This window comes from Elephas maximus, chromosome 2 (genome assembly GCF_024166365.1).
Source record: "Elephas maximus indicus isolate mEleMax1 chromosome 2, mEleMax1 primary haplotype, whole genome shotgun sequence".
NCBI classification, from domain to species: domain Eukaryota; kingdom Metazoa; phylum Chordata; class Mammalia; order Proboscidea; family Elephantidae; genus Elephas; species Elephas maximus.
Window position 1 is genome coordinate 53,257,682 of NC_064820.1, and position 20,179 is coordinate 53,277,860.

At 34.3% G+C, this 20,179-nt stretch overlaps 1 protein-coding gene across 3 annotated transcripts in view; it reads left to right on the plus strand.

The window, feature by feature from the left end:
* The window catches only part of PARP8 (poly(ADP-ribose) polymerase family member 8), a 189,722-nt gene that overhangs the window by 99,821 nt on the left and 69,722 nt on the right, over positions 1-20,179 (plus strand). For all 3 annotated transcript variants that reach the window (XM_049863559.1, XM_049863568.1, XM_049863552.1), the window contains 5 exons: positions 3,128-3,165; positions 9,803-9,892; positions 10,410-10,480; positions 11,986-12,063; positions 13,584-13,678. In XM_049863559.1, coding sequence (XP_049719516.1) covers positions 3,128-3,165; positions 9,803-9,892; positions 10,410-10,480; positions 11,986-12,063; positions 13,584-13,678 — 372 coding nt within the window. The remainder of the gene's footprint in view (positions 1-3,127; positions 3,166-9,802; positions 9,893-10,409; positions 10,481-11,985; positions 12,064-13,583; positions 13,679-20,179) is intronic.

Sequence of the window (20,179 nt, forward strand, 5' to 3'; positions counted from 1 at the left end):
GTCTCTAACTACAACAGGATCCCTAACTGGATATAGACAAAGGAGTGAATTAAGGCTTCATTTTACATTTAGAAATCAGTTTGGATGGCAAAAAAAGCCAACTACTTTTGGTTCAGATTGTGAACTGACGGGGATTAATTCAGTTTGATACTGAGTATAATCTGTGATGAGGTGGCAGGCTTCCATTGGGTCAGATGGTACTGCCAGATCAGAAGGGTTGGTCTGCTCATCAGTCGTTTTATTTCTATAAAACACAGTTCTACTCTATAAGGGAGAGAATCGTGGGGAAATAAATCCATATGGGTCATAATGTGTATTTCCCCCAGCTTTTATTTGAGGCACAGCTGCCATGGATAATATCTTCTGATCCTTGGCATTTGATTCAGGACCACGGTTCCCTAGGAAGTATGGGGTCCAACATCTGCCGCTTGTTCCTGCTGATTCTGGTTACATACTGGACCAGTGATAATTTGCTTAAATTTTACTACTGTAATAGCCTCTTAGTTTGGTTTCTGTCTTCTTCAGTCCCTCCTAAATATTGTCTTTATCAGAGTAATTCTTTCAAAATACTGATTGTGCCTTTAAATGCCATCATGCTCCACACTCTGTGATTCCATTTATGTATTATTCTTGAAATGAAAGCAATTAGAAGGATGGAGAACTGGTTCATGATTTAGGGATGTTGGAGTGAAGGAATGTGGGTTTGAATCTAAATGATAGCATGAGGGAAATCTTTGAATGATGGAATAGTTCTGTATCTTGTTTGTGGTGGAGGATGCATGAATATATACATGTAATAAAATAACAGAGTATACACATACTCTACATCAATGTAAATATTCTGTATCCTGTTCTTTTTTTTTGAAGTTGTACTACAGACACATAAGATGTTCGCCTACTGGGGGAAATTGAGTCAGGCATACATGGGATTTCTCTGTACTCTCATTGCAACTTGATGGGAGTTCATAAATTATTTCAAAATAAGAAGTAAAAAACAATTGCTATGGTGTCAAACTATTCAAGTTAATTTGTTTATCATATTCTTATATGTAGTTTAATTTTCTCTGTTTCCCTCTGAATTAATTGTCCAAATTTAGATCCTCTGATTTTTTTTTTCTACCCAACTCTTGTCATTAACACAGTGTTTGGCATATACCAGATTATAAAAACAAATGCTTGTTGAGTTAATAATTGAACAATTGAATATGTTTTATGAATGAACAATGTATCAACATCTGGCCTCCTTGTTAATCATCCCTTTTTTTTTTTTTTTTTTCCTACTCATCTACTTAGTCTTTCTTGTATCTGTCTCATCTCTTTCCAAAGACTGAGCAGCATGCTAAAGACTTACTAGTGAGGTCCTGGGGACCTGACCTGAATTTGAGGGTTGCATTGCCTTGTGAGTACAGTCTAAGTCCAGTTACAAGACTTAAAAGGGAGTTACTTTTCAGGAATATGACTTAGTATCATAAGCCAGGAAAGCCAGGGTGTAAACTATGATGAACTTTGTCCATCCATCTGTTTGGTGAATATAGCATATGTACTTCAGTGTTTTATGAAAATCAATTTCAGACCTTCTGCCTTTAGTTATTATTATTTTTGGTTCTATAAATTATTCAAACTATAATTGTAGTGTTGTCTATTTCTCCCTTTAATTCTGTCTGGTTTTGCTTTATGTATTTTGATATTCCCTTAGTAGGTGCATGTGCATATATGGCTGTCTTCTTCCTGATGAATTGGCCTTTTTATCATTAGGAAAAATTCCTTTTTTATCTACGGTATTATTCTTTGTCTTGAAGTCTTTACCATTAATTTAGACATTTCAGTCTTCTTATGCTTACTGTTTGCATTCTTCTCTCTCCTCCCTTTCTACAACTGTAATTATACATATGTTTGTTCTTTTGTTAGTGCTGTCCAAGTTTGTGATGGTCTGTTTTTGTCTAACTCTTCAAATTCGATAATGCTGTTGACCAATCTCTTTAAGTTTCCTGATTCTTGCCTTATCGCCAGTATGCATTAAGCTCATCAACAATTTTTTTTTTTTCCATTTCAGATATTGTATTTTAAGTTCTGGAATTTCACTTGGATCTTTTTATAGTTTCCATTTTTTTTTTCATTCATTATAAGCATATCTTTTTCTTTACATCCTGAAGTATACTTGTAACTGCTTTAATACCCTTGTTGGCTAATTCCAACAGTTAGGGTCAGTCTCCTGTGATTATCTCTTTTCTTGAATGTAAGTTACTTTTTCCTGTTTGTTCATACATCAAGTAATTTTGGATTGTATACTGCACTTTGTGAATGATACCTTGCATAGATGATTCAGTATGTTCCTTCAAAGAGAATGGATTTTTTTAGTGACTCCTCAGTGGTGAGCGGCAGCTTCATTCATCCATTTAGAAAGCTAATATTGAACAATTCTGTATGCTAGGCACTAACATAGATGACTGAAATAAAAATACAAATAGATATAGACCCTAACCTCAAGAGGCTTGTAGTTATTTTTCAAACAACTCAATCATTTGAACACAGTTGATAGGCCTTTTACATTTTATACATACACACAAGTTGTATGTAAAGTATATATACTGATGAAAGATTGACTGATGAAAAATACTTATTAGTCATACTTTCATCATCATATTTTGCTAATTCTTTGAAGAAAAGGATATTTTTTAAAAGCACAACATATTGTGAGGAAGAATGTTAAAAATACATATTTAAATTCTTGAGTTCCATACTAAATAGGAGGAATAATTTTTTGGGGGGGGGGAGAGAAAATATAATTTTATGAAATCATCTGAACAAACAACAAAAAATGATCATAAATGTAGGGATATTAGACACTGCTGAAATGAAAAAGACTTATGCTAAAAATCATCACTGTTGGGAAGATGCATTTGTATTTTAAACCTGTTCTGGAAAGGCATTTGGACTTAGTGAATGTGAATGTTACAAAACCTGTTTCCTGTGTCAAATATCAAAGTAGTTTTCTAATCCATTTTGGATGTTATTTGTTTATACTTGTATCTATATAAATAAATGGGTAATATTGGATTAGTTTTTATTTTCTAAAAGTGTACCTGTCTTAGCAGTAACTTGATCCCTTTTTTCCCTCTTTTCACAGTGTATCCTACTCGATACATGTATCTGAAGATTACCCAGGTATGTTTTCTTCTTCTTTTTGTTACAGATACTCATGTCATGACTCCTTTGAATTTTTTCTTTCTTCTGGAGATATAAAATATATATAAATATTTCTAGGAGTGAAGCATTGACAGGGTAAGACTAAAAGAAATACTAACATTTCCTTAATTGCCTGTGAGGTACTTGTTTTATCCTGAGACTTGCCCTTACCCAGAATCAAAATAACTTCCCAATGAAAAGTAGTTTACGTGTGCCCATATGAGAGCTTCAGCCTATATACTTATATCATTAAAACGAAAATAAAGATGCTCTAAACTTTATAATTTGGTATAGGGTTGCCTTAGAGATTTATCTAGTGCTGCTATAACAGAGATACCACAAGTGGGTGGCTTTAACAAATAGAAATTTATTTTCTCACAGTTTAGGAGGTCAGAAGTCCAAATTCAGGGTGCTAGCTCTAGGGGGAAGGCTTTCTGTCTCTGTCAGCTCTGGAGGAAGGTTCTTGTCTCTTCAGCTTCTGGTTCCTGGTTCCTTGGAAATCTCCATGTGTCTTGGCATTTATCTTACCCCATCTCTGCTCGCTGGCTTGCTTGTTTAATCTCTTTAATATCTGAAGAGATTGACTCAAGACACACCATACACTCATCCTGCCTCATTTTAACATAACAAAGGCAACACAGTCACAAATGGGATAATAACCACAGGCATAGAGGTTAGGATTTACAACATATTGGGGGACAGAATTCAATCCATGGCAAGGGATATTTCGTCAGTTTTTAAGCCAAGTATTTACTTCCTGTGGTAGTTTGTGTTATGCATTTAATCTTTCCACAAAATTAAATATTACATTTAAAAATTTTTTAGAGTATAAATTTCCAATTATTTTGCAATAAAATATCCATTTGTGTTAAGCTTAGTGTTCTGTAAAACTACTGTTCATTTATACAATGAAGCTTATTCATTATTATGGATATGCTCATTTTTTAATACTAATATAAAAAGCATTCTAGGCAGGTCTTACTGGGAGCACTAAGACAAGAAATACTTATAAGGAAAAATATTTTTTGTAGGTGGTTATGTAATTAGCCCTCTCTCTTATATGTTGTGGTGTGTTTCTGATATTGAATATTTGCTAAATAAATGTGTTAGAAGAAAGGTCCCACTGTTCATGGTAAATATGATTACAGTTTGTGCTTCTCGTTAGAAACAGCTTCTAGAGATGTCAGCCATGACAAGAGCATGGCTTTAAGTCAAGGTGACAGAAAAAAATGCCATAAACGAGGAGGAACTTGAGGACAGTCGTGAAACTGGTCAGTAGCAGACTAAATATGGTAGAAGAGGCCTTTAGTAACTAAGTGAACCAACTTTTTAGCTCCCTCTTGTGGCCAAGAGTTATTATTCTGGCTTTTTCTCCTAGTTAGGGAGCCCCTCTTGGAAATACCGTATGTAAAAATTTTAAAATATGGAATTGGTTATCATATCATTTGTTCTCTTTTTACTGAATTCATTCCCTTCTTGGAACAAGTTATTAGTGAATTCCCAACATAATTTTATTCTGCCCCCCCCAAAGAACTAGGAATGTAAGTATATTTTATATTTGATCTACTTGATTTATGTATGCCACAATAATCACAAGGGTGGGAAAGGAAGCCTAGTGCATTCTGGTTTTAAATACTAAGGCAGAATTGTGACTGATGCAACCTGGACACCACAATACACTGTATAGTGCACAGCACACCAGGTATTTCCACAGCCATAATTTCATTTGATTCCAACTGCCAGTCTTTGTGATAGGCAGAGCAGGGGCCATATTGACGTTTCACATTGGAAGAAATCTGCTGAGAGAGGTAAAAGAATATTTCCCAAGGCCACGTAATTTCGCAAAACCAAGTCTGTAATTCAGTTCAGATTCCTGTTGTTTCTGGGGAAGAGGTAGTTATTAGTATTTTCATGGAGCTTTTCTTCAAAGTGAACAGTAGCACGATGATATTTATCTCATTATTAAAATTTTAGTAGTCCACATTTATTTGTAATCAGAGTTGTTCAGCTAATACTCTTGAATTAATTACAGTTATTCAATTACAGTTAACATTATAATACCGTATAATAAAACAATGTTTAATTTTCCTTTTCAAAATTCCTACTTGTGTTTTTTTTTCCTTTTCTTGTACTGGCTAGAACTTCCAGAATAAATTGTAATAATAAGAATGATAGTCAGCAAGTCTCTCCCTTTTTTCAGAATGCACGAGCACGCTTCCAATTGCTTTCAGAAAAAGAAGTATCATTCCTTTCCTAATTTGCCAAACTTTTTTTTTTAAAGAATGAATTTTAAACCTTTATCAAATTTCTGTTTAGCATCTATTGAGATGTCATATCTATTTTCTCATTTGAACAATAAGTGGCATGCTGTCTTGAGCCTGGTGCCATTTAAGGCATGGATCTGGACGCAATTGTTGATTTTTCTGCCATGATTATTCGTCTCTTGTTTTTCTATTTCTTAGTCAGTTTTTGAAGTGTGTTCTTCTTGAAAGTCTACTACGTTGATGAAATGTCCTAATTTGTTAGCAGAAGGTTTTATATAGTAGCCTATTCTGTCTGTAATTCTAAAAATCTTTGGTGTTTTTGTTATTTCTTCTTTCACATTCCTATTTTATGTTTGTTCTTGTCTTCCCCCCACTTTGGTTTGACTTCTAAAATTTTTTTTAAATACTTCTTTCAGATGATTAGCTCTAGTTGTTTTTAAATTTCTAAGGCAGTAATTTTCATAGTATCTTTATCAATTCCTTCTGCTAATGCTCTTTAAGGTTGTTTTCCTGTCTTTTCCCTGGATTATTTAGTTCAATAATTGGTCATCTAAGTTTGAAAATATGAGATTTTCTTTGCCATTCAGAAGTGTGCCAGCACTATCTTCCAAATTCAGCCAAGACTTTTTATGTGACTCTGTCTAATTACCCTAGAACCGACTTACCATTTTATAAATTTTAATCTATTAATTGTCCTTTGCTGTCCTTTGAAATGTAGTTTATGCATTCGAGTTTCAGGTGTACACAATAACATGTATATAAATGAAATACTAAATGATGTGTTGACTCTTCAAAATAAGGTGAAATGGGGCAGGCTTCAGGTTTACTTGTACTTCTTGTGGATTTTATGCTGCAGACAGTGTTTTTTTTTTTTTTTTTTTTAAGTTAACGGATCAGAGAATAGGTATGTGTAGTACAAATTCATTGCCATTGAGTCGATTCCAACTTGCAGGTTACAGGTAATTTGCTCTGCTGTAAAAAGACAACAGAATTCTTTAATTCTCATCAGCTCCCACCTTTAGGAGGCTTACCTACTGGTGGAAATTAATTCTCTCATCTCTTTTACGTGCCTCACTAGAATCTAGAGGAATGGGGAGGTAGTTCCTGATCCTCTAGTACCTGTGAGTCCAGTCTGGACCTAGGTGCAGATACTTGGGCATTTTGTGTATCCTTGTGTGTGAACCATTTAACTGAAGACTAAAATCCTCTATAGTTTATATCAAATTATAGCCTCTTTAATTTTTTTTGTATTTAATGACCATTTATATTTTACAAGATATTATAATTTTTTTTCATATTTTCTGAAAATAACACATAATATACTGAAAAACATTGATCTTTGGAGTTAGACTCAAGCTTCACACTTACTAGGTGTGAAATTACTCAACTGCATAAGTAATGTGGACAAATCACTTAATTTCTCTGAGCCTCAATTTCCCCATCTTTAAAATAGAGATAATAATTGGTCGGTTTGGGAGGATGACAGGAATATTACATACTAAATTCAGGAAAATATCCAGAATATGATACAAAATTAATATAATCATTATTTATAGTTATAATTTGCACTAAGTTGTATAAAAAAAAAAGTTGTATAGTAATGAAAAATTCAAAGACTTGGCTTGAATTATTTTGCATTTGAAAAAAATAAAAGCAATAGTTCGAGATGTTTTACATAGCTTTCTACTCATCTTTCTGCAGTTGGTCCATGGAAGTGCTGATAATCCTTACATAGTCTAGTGTGAAAGTAAAAAGAAAATATTCATATTGTTAGCCTGTAGCAAGGATCTATAGGTCCTATATAAAACATACATGTTAAAGAGCCTCATTACCCCTGTAGGCTAAAAAAAAATTGGCACCCTGAAATCGAGTGGGAGAATTCCAGTGAAGGAATTTGAGTTTGAAAACATTCTTATTCTGTCAGTGACTCATCCTGTTACCTTAAATGCATTCCTCACCCTTTTATGTCCTACTTCCCCGTCTCTGAGTAAGATGATGTTATTATCACAGATGTCAAAATAGTTTGAGGAAGATTTAGAAGAATTTAAGCAACAGCAAAGAACAAAAACATAGGTCCGTGAAGCTGGGAAGATCCATAAGAATCTTCAGTAAATCTCTTCATTTTATAGCTAAGAAGACCTTGGTTGAGAGTAAAAAGGAACAACACCAAATTGGTAGCAGAGTCTGGATGAGAAATGCCTTCTCTACCCTCTTTTGCTTCTGCTCGTGTCTTGTGCATCCTTCTGTGATGTGGCCTGTATTATGTCATAATGGCAGTGGAGTAGATAGTGTCATGAAGCCTGAGAACATTTTGGGTCAGAACACAGTAACCCAAAAACAAATTAAAAGTGTTCTAATGTCTAAATGCTAATCAAAATACAAACTGTGAGATGAACTGAAACTTTTTTAAAGCTGATAATGTTAGAAAGTTAACCTGTTACTTCTCTATTCCTTCAATGTTGTGATAGCAATGTTATTAAGATTTTGCTTAAACTGGGATTCCTATTAAAATGTCTTAGAAAATATGCTTGAAGGCGTAATCCTGTCCCTCAGCATTAAGCAATATGTATCCACCAAACTATGTTCTCCTGAATGATATCTTACTGCCTTCCAGCATCAGTGCTTTGGCAAGCCATTTTGATAGAAAATCTTTTGAATTGAGTTATTCTCTGTTTTCTTAAACAGATGGTCTTAATTTACTTACTTGCCTCTTGATGATTTAGATTCCCATTATTCCATGATGCTGTGATATTACTTGGTTCTGTGTCTACTTTATGAATTTTTTTAAAATTTTCCCTTCTGTTTGGTGGTCATCTCTTCCTTCTGTTACTTTAATGTGCCCTTCTCTTTGGGCTTGCTCCCAGGAATCCATCGAGCACAAGGAAAACAGATACCTAGGTTGGTTAAGTATCAGATAACTTAATCAGTAAGTTATGAGTGAGGGTTTAGGAAATAAAGAAACTGGATTTAATAGAGGGGTTTAAATATGAGGTAACTGACAGAAGAGGCTGTAGATAAGAAGTCCAAGCCTTAGCCTGTAAGATGAGATACTTAAAAATAAATTTATAATAAATCAGTTTCTTAATCTGTGGTCCCACTTGATAAACATAAAAATCTTACACCTTTCTTGCTGGTATTTGAAAAACTACATAAAGCAAAGTTTGTGGTTAGAACAGGTGAGTGTAGTATGACAAATTTGTGTTTTGTTGCAAAATTAGTCCACATCCACCCCCTCTCCCCATTCTGAATCCTATTAAAGCCTTAAATCATATTGAGAGTCTTTTGAGGCTAGGCTGTGACTAGAGATCAGTTTCATTTACTCATTACTCAAGGTCTAAAAACAGTACAGATGTTTCTTTGGAAATAAGGTAATGATTTAGATTTCTATCAGTTAAGAGTCATGTTCTCACTTTGCTGACATAATATTGTGAAAACTGGGCTCAAAAAGATCTTTTATCGTGTATTCAGTCATTCATTGCAATGCTAAATTTCCCTTAGCAGGAATTGATACAGGCTGCCATTATTTCTTGGGGATATTTTAGACTATTTAGTATGCCAACAACAAGTGCATTATCAGACTGATATTGAAGAATTGGCAAGGTGTTTGTGAAGGAGCTCTATCACAGATGCCCTGCAGTCATCAGTGAGCAAAGCAGAATAGAAAAAACTGTGTTATATTAATTTCAGACTCATTAGCCTATACTTGGGAATCAGTATTTATCAGGGAAAAATGTTAACTTTGTAAAAATACTATTTTTTTTTCCAGGGGAAATATAGTGAATAATGAAGCTTAATGTTCTATACATTCAACTTGTCTAATGTATTTAGATAAAATTAAATCATGGGAGAAGGATACTTCTGAGACTTTACATCAGTTTCAAAGTATCTATTACAGCAATATGGGAGATATGATTTACAACATCATCATCAACTGATATTCTTTAATGACCTGATCTTAAATTTTCTTGATTGTTCCAAGTCCTCCACTTTGCCTTCTCTCTCTACTACTAAACCTGCTTCTCATAGTTGATATTGATGTTGGGAAGGACCTTGGTCGGTGATTTGGGCCAACCGTTTCCATACCACATGGGATATTAGAGATGTATTGGGAAGTCTGTACTGTCTCTGTTTCTCTGGGAGATGCAAACATTTTTAAGTAGGTCATTTAAAATTAAGTCATACATACATGTACAATCAACTTCATACATTTTTTCCAGAGTTTTATCAAAACAGTAATGTGTGCTTGATTAGTGTTGGAACTAAAGTGATTTGGACACAACCTGAACTTTTTTTTAAGTAAATGATGTATTTTTCAAGTTACAGTGTCTTTAATAATCCATCTGTCTTTGCAGACAATACATATGTGTCAAGCTCAGAAAACGATGAAGATGTATTAGTTACTACAGAGCCAATTCCAGTAATTTTTCATCGAATAGCAACAGGTACTAGGAATACAAATACTTTCTCTTCTAGGTTAATTTTTTTTTTTTTTTTTAAATTATAGGTAGCATTCATCTTCAGCATCTGTAAATCTGGTTTACTATACACATTTTCTATTTAAAGGACATTAGTTTATATTTTTCAAGTGTCTTTGAATGTCTAAATATACTGTTTAAATGCATTATGTTGACATATGCTGTTGTGAAAATACCTCCTTGCACAGTGATACTGCTAGACAAACTGAATATTTTAAAAGCACGTTTCGGGCAAAGTAGATACCATAAAATATGTGATGAGAGCTAAAGGATTCTTCAGTTTGACCATATTTTTATGGACAAGGAAAAGTCAGACTAGCTTGTGAATTTTGTAACTCTCCACCGTGATATAATTTCAAAATATTCGTTAATTCCTCTTGCAAAAGGGGTATCACCTAAGAGTGTTTTTATACTGAAAGCCATTAATATTTGGTAAACAGCCACTGAACACTAAAATGATTTTTTAATTATAACTTTCTTTCAGAATTAAAAAGAACAAATGACATTAACTGTTGCTTATCCATAAAATCAAAACTACAGAAGGAAAATGGGGAGGTATGTCGATTATATTTTATATTTCTTTAAAACGACAAAGATATATTTTAAATTGACTATGTATGTGTAGTTAATATCACCATAGTTATTTAGACGTAAATTGTGTATGGTAAATGAAATGAAGCTCAAGCTTCTGGTTTAGGAGTTTTTTTTGTGTGGTAAGGGGAATGGCCTAAAGTTAACTCTGAGAAAGGCATTGTCTTTAAAATCATAGAAAAGAATGTCTGGTTTAAATGTAAATCAAATGGTTGCACAACAATTTACTCTCTTCTTTCATCAAATAATGTAGTTGACTGGGGAACAATTAATGTAACTTATAGAACTATACATTATCATACATAATTTTGATTGGGTCCTTAATATTTCATTTGTAAAACGTGATCTTTTAGTCAAAGTAGCACATAGTTGCAGTGCAGCCTTAATGTTATAGGGCAGTATTAAAAAGGAAAAATGTCACACCATACCCGCCCCCTCAACTTTTAAAAAGTTTACTTGAAACTGCAATACTAGGACTGTACACAAAATGAGTCCAGTTCGACCAACATTTCTTTGCTTTCACAGCTATGTATTGATACAGCGTTCTCTCCCCATTTCTACTGTATCCATTCTTCCCTTTTTTATCTGCATTGAGAATCACTGATTTGGCAAAACTGTTGCTAAAACCAAAAACTGGTAGCATTCTATAAACCCAAGCGCCTTTTTCTAGGTTTTTTGTTTTCCTAAGAATTTGCAATTCAACCTAGAGATTTAGGGATTACTACAAAGCATTGGATGAGCGGATCCTTATGTACAAAGGAAGCTACTTTTCTCCCGACTACATTTATACGACAAGGGATAGGAATACCACCATTAGCTTAATTAATATCTTTTTATTTCAGATGAATTTTCATTGTTTTCACTTTAGACACACAACTGATGTGGCTCAGTTAATTGGAAACCCAAATTTAAATCATATTTAGAGAAATATTGTTTTGAAATCTGAAATACAAAGCAAATAATTTCTGTAAACTGAAACTGTTCTCTTCGTAATGTGATCCATATTTCTTTTTACAATTCACATATTATTGGATTCAAAGTTCCTTCTCTTTCATTTCATTGTGTAGAGTTGCCTTGTAAGTGAGAACAGTCTGGGATAAATAATGCTGAGGAACGTTTTGATGGCAATTCAATCAGTATGAGCTGGTTAAATGTTTTATGAGGATAAAAACAAAGGTGTAATTGCTTATACTTAGGTTTTTAATATACATCAGATATTAAATTGCACAACTCACTCAAAGGTCAGTGAAATAGAACTTTTAAAAAAGATGAATGCAGAGCTGAATGTGCCCACAAAACTTTTTACCTCTTATGACCTTTTTTGGATTGTATTGTACCAAGAATATTTTTTATATAAAATCCACATAATCTGCACAAGAGATACATATTACAACCATTTGTTGCTTTCTTTAGAAAGGAGGCAAGCTAGTTTGGCCATTAAAATTGTCTTTTTACTCCATCATTTTAAGGAGTCAAGACAGAATAGTACAGTGGAAGAAGATTCTGAAGGTGATAATGACTCTGAAGAATTTTATTATGGAGGACAGGTAAGCAAAGCTACCCTTCTAAATATACACTGTCAAGTTTAGCAATAGCTATATAAGTCCTAGTGAAAACCCGTGCTTGAGAATTTGGAGACCTGTGTGTTGGTCATGGTTCTGTTACTAAATAGGAAATACATATAATTAATCTGTTTCTCATTTTCTACTTAATTTTCGGAAATTAAGGTTACCTTTGAATTCTTTTGTTAGCTGTAATCATTCATTACATTGAAGTTGACTTGATTCATTACAGAGATTTTGCAGGCAGCAAAATTTTTTATGCTTTTAAATTTTGTATTATTGTGCTTTTAACTTTTATATTTCTTAAGCATATTGTACGTAGTTAATGTTTTGAAATGATGACACTGAACAAAAACATAGAAGGTAATTATGAAAAATTGAGTTTCTAATTATTGACCGTTCCTTGTTAATGCTTTATTATTGTTCCCCTTTATATTATATTGTTCCCCTATGTTAATATAAAATATTTGCTGAAAAATTATGATGAAACATCATAAATACACAAAAATAGTATATCTAATAATGTGTGTGTGTGTGTGCATGTGTATATATATATAAGCACCCATCAGAATTTTCAAGATAATGTTAAAATTTAAAATTGAGCAATTTATTTTAGCATATGGCTCTGTAATATGCCTTGTTCTGTTTCTGTAAACCCTTGATCAAATATGTTTTATAATTTGAATAGTATAATGGGAGGGTAATCAGTTAAGGAGAGATATTAAAGCCAAAGTTGTTGTTATGTAAAATAATACAAATGAATTTATTCCTTGAGAATCAAGGATTAGTAATTTGTCAGTCAAGGATATTTGAGGCAGCAGAGATAATGGAAGAAGCCCTGGTGGTGCAGTGGTTAAACACTGGGCTGCTAACCAAAAGGTCAGCTGTTCTAACCCACCAGCTTCTCTACGGAAGAAAGCGTGGCAATCGGGTTCCGTAAAAGCTATGAGTAGGAATCAACGTGGCAGCAGTGGGTTTGGTTTGGTTTAGAGATAATGGAGGTAAATAAACCTAGATTTTTTCTCAACGCATGCCTCTTTAGCAATGAGGTGTTTTTCGTAATCAAATGATTCTTTCAACTATGTAACACTAACATTTATGCAAAAGGATCCTTCCAGTTTTGCTTTCTGAGGGAAATATATAACTGCATGTCTCATTTGTTTACACAGTTTATTCTTAGAGAGGAAAAGTAAATGTTTTCCTTTAGTCTGGATGTTCAGTTTAGAGGTTTTCCAGGTTTTCTGCTGTGTACTTGTTTTATTTCTTTTTGACATCTTAATTTTCCTTGTATTAGAATATTTTAGTTTTACTTTTTAAACATAATGTATTTTCCTAGATCTATGTGAATGTGAAAGCTAGTCACTACACTGCTGAATTATCTTTTTCCTTTTTTTATGAATCCGACAGAGAAAATACCTATAGCAGAGCCCACAGGGTGATTTGTCCAAGAGCATGTTTGTGTTTGATTCTTTTGAAGTCATTTCTAAATCATCCCTTTTCATCAGGTGAACTATGACGGAGAGCTGCGCAAGCACCCCCAGCTGGAAGCTGATTTGTCGGCAGTGAGAGAGATATATGGACCACACGCAGTTTCTCTCAGGTAAATAAATACCTTCAGTGAATAAAAATATTATTTGGTAAGTCATTGGGATTTTCTGTTGGAATAATTTTTCTTGGCCTTCATTATATCTGAAAGTGCTTGAGAAATTCTGTTGTGTGTCTGTTTGTAGAAAATAGCATAATTATGGCAGTATGTATATGTTTTTTCGGTACACGTGATTTAAGATTATATTGATTGCATTAAAGACATTGGTTATTTTGGAGAGTCAGTTTAATGAAGTATCAGTCTTAAATAGTGTCATAATTTTTTCTAGTAATAGATTTAGCCAGCTAAGCCCATGTTGAACAATAAAAGCAAATAACGTATAACCACTGGTATCCAAACCACATGGTGATATGTGATCTGAACCTTAAAAAGGAAAAAGAAAACATAGTTTTGCACAGTGTTTTATTCGAATAATGTTTACATACTATTTTATTTGATGATAAACTTCCAGGACATTTTAAAATCACTTTTAATCATCCAAAGATTGCACCATTCTTATTTACTTTTCTCTCCTTAATGTAAGAAAAACATATTTACTGTCCTTGTACTAGCTTCTAAAAGTCAGACCTGATTATTTCAGATTTCTGTTTAAATTCTTTGAATGGTTCCTTGCCTACAGGGTAGTCTCCAAGTGAGCATGGAATTCCAGACTCCTCTCAGAGTCTGACCTCAGTCTCCCTTGCCAGTCTCTTATCTACCCAAACTGGAATTAACCCTGTTCTCAGATATACCATATTCCTTCTTGACTTGTCAAGGAATGCTTCCTCCATTCAGGACCCATTCCAAAGGTCAGATTTTCTCTGGGCCTTCTTAGAATTCCTCTTCTAGATTATAAATTCTGTGACTGGTGCAGTAGAGGTTTTTGTTGCTTGTTGAATTTTTGTTTTTAGTCGTTCTTGTATTCCAGTGCTTAGCATAGCCTGTGGCATACATGGAATACAGGCTGTGGGTTCTTGATGGTTTTCAGTGGCAACATCCATGAAAGATGTTGACGTTATCTCATTACACTGTCTTCAATGGACATATCCAGATTTTGAGAGGGCAAACAAATACTTTTAATTCAGAAGTACACCACAGCTATAATTTATAATTGCCAAAATGATTCATTTTAATTGCAGAAACAGAAGCTCACTACCACCTACAGCATAAGTAAGCTGGGGTTGTGTGTATACCAAACCTCCCTCTGCCACCCTTGCAGGGATGTCAGGCTACAGTTGAGTAAGTGTGATGAGATTGTACTTGGAAAAGCAGATCTTCACAAACCCAGCAAATCAGCTGTGATCACCTGCCAGCTGATCTCTGCTACAGCTCCAGGATAGGGAATATGGAAATGCAGGAGATGTTACAGAACAAGTAAATAAAGAAGGTCATAGAGATTATCAATAAATTGTCCAAAAGAATTGCCCTTTAAGATTTTAATTTAGCTTTACTTGGAAGTATAATATTTTGGTTTTAAGTACCATATTTTGACTTCCCACAAACAAACAAAAAAAAGTCTGTGGGGAATAGTTAATAAGTATAATACAGCATGGAATTAGACTTACATATTCATCTGAAATGCGTATTTTGTATAGAGGATTATTTAGCACGTATTGGTTGTTTTTATGGTTAAATTTTTTTTTCTTACACATTCTTTTCCATGCTCTGTAGGCTCCAATCTTACTGTCATGTGGGAGTTTTTCTTCTTTTTTTTTCCAGCATTTATTAAGCACCTCTGATTAGCTGTTGAAATTAGAGAATTATTTGAAATTGTTAGAAAAATGAAATATCAAAAGTCACAAATGGTTTTGATTTTTCCTTGCTTATAACAGTTTTGATCTAATTTAAATCTTAACGAATGCAAGCCACGTTCTTGCCTGCTTCAGATTTTCTCTAGCTGCAGAAGATGTTTCCAGAATAAATAACCTCCCAGAGGCCTCATGGTATAAAGGTCAATCACAGCAGGACTAGTTTGATTCACTTAAAATAAATAAGAAAGAATTTACTGTCTAGCCTCAAATACTAAGGCAGGGACACATGGGAAAAAAGGGTAGTTAGGCATAAGGTCTTAGAATCATCCTCACTGCCAAGTTCTAAGTCTATTGAAAACAGACTGTTCTAATTAGATGTTCTTTTACTTAATTGAGGCTTATAAGAACTTAATGGAGTCTGAAGAGCAAAAGTACCTCAATATGCACAATAGGCTATTTGATGTCATTTTTTTAAGATGGCATCTAATGAGAAAGGCAGCTAACCACATCTAAGTTCTCTATAAGAGTTGGAAATAACTGAAATTGCCTAGACCGAGGCAAAACAGACCTTACATAGATTGAAAGAGGGTATAGAAAATGTGACTGGTGATAGATTTTAATACTGAAAAGTTTGAGTAGATAATGACAACTGTACCTGACCATATCATGCAGAAGCAGAATACTGGATGTGTTGAACCATTTGGATTTGTAAGCTCTTCTATAGGAGGTATATTAGGTCTCTGGGGAAACGTAATTAATGCTATGATCAGTCTGACTATGTCTCATCTTGAATCATGAAGGTTTTATGTTTTTCTTTGTAAAAGTACTCCTATAGTCATGAATTTATAAAGAAATATCGATCAGTGCCATTTGTTAACAATTTGAGATTAATATTTTTAGAAAGATGAAAATTATGGGTCATAAAATTCTCATTTTGTTGGGAAAGAAATAATTCTAAGAATTTTCTTGGGAAATTTAAAACTTCTCTCCCAGATAAAACATTTTTTCCTTTCTGATCATACCATCTTTCATTTTTAAAATGGAAACAATCTGATTAACAGTTCAACCTTTTTGTTATGACTAATGCTTCCTGCAGACTGGGAGATCGCAAGATTGGGACTGTTCTGCCATTCAATCACTTCTGCTGGGTGAACAATTTTAATAGGGCTGTTCAGAGTTGATATTTTGGAGGACAAGGGAGTGTTAAGGAATTTCTGGTGGTTTGAGACTATACTTCATTAACTGGATCCATACTCATGCCTACCGCTTATGTCCTAAAATAATATAAAAGGAAGAAAAAACTAACACAAATCAGGATGGACCAATTTAATTTCTCTGGATTTCCATTCTTAGTGGCCATTGGGACTGCTTATGGATCTTCTGGTTCTCCTCTTCTACATATGTGGTAGGATTGTATTTTAATGTTAGGCGTGGACACACAACTTACTTGGTCAGTGAAGTGTGAGCGGAAGTCCACTGTGTGTGAGTTCCCATGTTCCCCAGCCTCTGTTACCCTGGCTTGGTCCTTTAGTGACTGTATTAAGATGTACCTCCTTACCATTCCATGTCAACCACATAGCATAAGTTGGATATGAGTCCTTCTTTTGTGTTAAGCCACTGAGATTTTGAGGATGTTTATTACCACAGCATAACTTAGTCTACATTGAAGGATATCATTCATCAAAAGAAGATCTTGGACTGAGTGTCGTAATATCCTTTTCAGCATATTAATTCTCTGCCCATTGCCTCTAGAACCTAGGAGAGAAAACATTCTGACCCTGAATATCAGGGGAAAGTAATGACAAGAGACACACAGAGGAAACAAAGAGGAGAGTGTTTTCCCAAAAACCTGGAGCATAATGTAGATGTAAGCTTTAGAAGCTGAAATCCTGGACAGCCATCTCTGCTCTCAAGACCTGTACTTGGTTCAAGCAAGGATTATTAAACCGAGGGCAGCCTGGTAACAACTGTTAATACTGTACCTCTTACGCACTGTCTTATATGAGCTTCCGTCATTAACTGGATCTAATTTTTAAATTTTTCTCAGTCCTGTTGTCCTTTAGAGAAATTTGTAGCTACCTTGGATACAGTCTTGCAAATGCTTTAATCTGCCAAGATTTCTTCCTGACTACTGAATGTGCACGTTTCTTGGCCCGTTCACAAACATTTCTCCCACACTAGGCAATAAACACACATTGAGTAGGCATGCAGAGATAGACATTGAAGCTATTGAGCTTCAGCCATGAAATAGTATATGTTTCATCACAAATATATTTCTTCTTAAAATAATACTTGTTAAAAGCAGAAATAACTAAATAGTAATAGAGGCTTATTACCCAAGAACTAGTTTTTTTGTGGTAGGGTTTCATGTGGGCGTGTACATATAATTTCCTTGAAAGTCGATAAGGAAAGGCTAGATATCTGAAACATTTTATTATTATAACAATTGCTGCTATTTTTTATCAGATTATATTATAAAACATCACAACAGCATATTAAATAGCCCAGTTATACAGAGAAAGGAGAACCAACATTGATGATCTAACATTTAATATATTATTCTATATCTGTGTCTTATTAATAAGAATTTTGTCTGGAATAGTTTAATAAAAAAAAGGAGAACAAATTGGCAAGAATTCTTACACAGAGTGCCCTCAAAAATACAAGTTCATTGAAAAAAATATTTCATATCTATGCCTTTTTTTAAAATTGTGGTAAATATATAACCTGTCTTCACTTATTGGCATGGTTAGGTTCCAAAGACCAGGTTGTTAATGTGTATGCGAAAATGGAGGACGACCACATCAGATAACAAAATGGAGAATGACTGCATCATTACACAACTGCCAAATTATATCATTACATAACTGCAAAACCACTGAGAATCATGGCCCAGCCAAGTTGGCATATAATCTTAACCAACACAGCCAGCAGTACACTTGCCTAGCATCTTGGCGTTCATTACTGCCAGATGTCATTAATGTGCAAAATAGTTAGATAGTAGATTTTTTTACTATTGTTGTAAATGCTAGGGTCGGAGAATAAGATAGTCGATAAGTGAGAAGATGTATATATAACAAAATATTCTTCATACATACAATTTAGTGGCATTAATTGTGTTTATTGGGTTGTGCAATCAGCACCACTGTCCACTCCCAAATTTTCCATCACCCTTACCAAAAGCTCATTGTCCCTTAAGCAATGAGTCCTCCTTTCCCCCTCTTTCCCATTATAAAACCAAAAAATCCATTGCCATCAAGTCAGTTCTGACTCATAGTGACAGAGTAGAATTGCTCCACAGGGTTTCCAAGGCTGTAAGTCTTTACGGAAGCAGACTGCCACATCTTTTCTCCTGCAGAGCAGCTGCTGTGTTCAAACTGCTGATCTGTAGTTTAGCAGCCAAGCTCTTAACCACTGCACCACCAGGGCTGCTCCTCCCCTGGTAACCACTAATAAATTTAGTTCTCTCTACAGTTGTCTATTCTAGATATTTCGTATCAGTGGAATCTGTATTTATCCTTTTATTACTGACTTTTTTCACTTAGCATGGTATTTTCCTACATATATTCTTGAGTAGACTGGGTCCCATGTAAATTGCCAGTTGTAGATATGTTGCTTTAAAGATTGCTGCAACTGAGATTGGAAGTATCACTGGAGATCAGGCGGGAACATTTCTGGAGCAGTTCTTCGAAAACCCTCTGCTCCAGAGGGAACAACTGCATCAGATCACTTACTTGGGTGCTGTTTCCTTCATCTTAAAAAAGTATTCAAGTTTAGTTTGTTTTCTTCTTTTCACAGTGAATAAACATAGGCAGTACAAGAAATTATTTTGAGTTATTATAAACTCACTACAGCATTGAGGGCACAATCCGATATCTAGTTTTATAATTCAAGTTGCATTCATGTTTTAGGCATTCAACTTGATTTTGCATTTGCTATTCATGAGATCCTGGGCCACTGAAAGTTATTCAGATATAGAAGCAGTCCTGATGATTGTGTCGCTGTACTGGGCAAACTGTAATCACACTTTGTAATCTCTCAGCGGGAAACATGAAATTACTGGCATTAAATAAAAAAGGCATCACAACGGAAATGGGTTTGCATATACCCAGTGTTGTTTGTGAATTCTTTGAAGTGTGGCATAAAAACAAAACAAAAGTGTAACTATTTACAGAGCTGCACCTGCAGAATGTAGTTAATTGCAAGCTTTTAAGACCTCTACCTCCTTAAAATTCTGTATTTATGCTCTGTGGCGCCCAAGGAGATCACTGGTAACCCTTTATTTTCTCTTTTTTTTTAAAAAAAAGAAATTGTGAATTTTAGATGTGGAAGGAAGATACTAATTTAACAGGAAAAAATATATATATGAAACCAGTGCAGAAGTTTTAAAACTGTATGGTAAATTCTGTTGAACTATTTATGGAGAAAGCAGCAGTGGGTAAAGGTTCTCACTGGAAATTTTTGTTATCTTTGATTTCTTTCTCTCTGCCTCTAAACATACCAAAGTCTTGCCAATGTAAACATTACAAAACAAAAGTTATTCTCCCCTAATAAATTGGCAAAGATGGGAGAAAAAATGCCTGGTGATAATGAGGACTTGGGAAATGGTCCCTGTCATAATCTGACTGGTGTGATTATAAATTGATATAATTTATTAAAACAGTGATTAAACAATGTTGTTGTTAAGTGCTGTCGCGTTGGTTCCAACTCATAGTGACCCTGTGTACAACAGAACAAAACATTGTGCAGTCCCGCGCCATCCTCA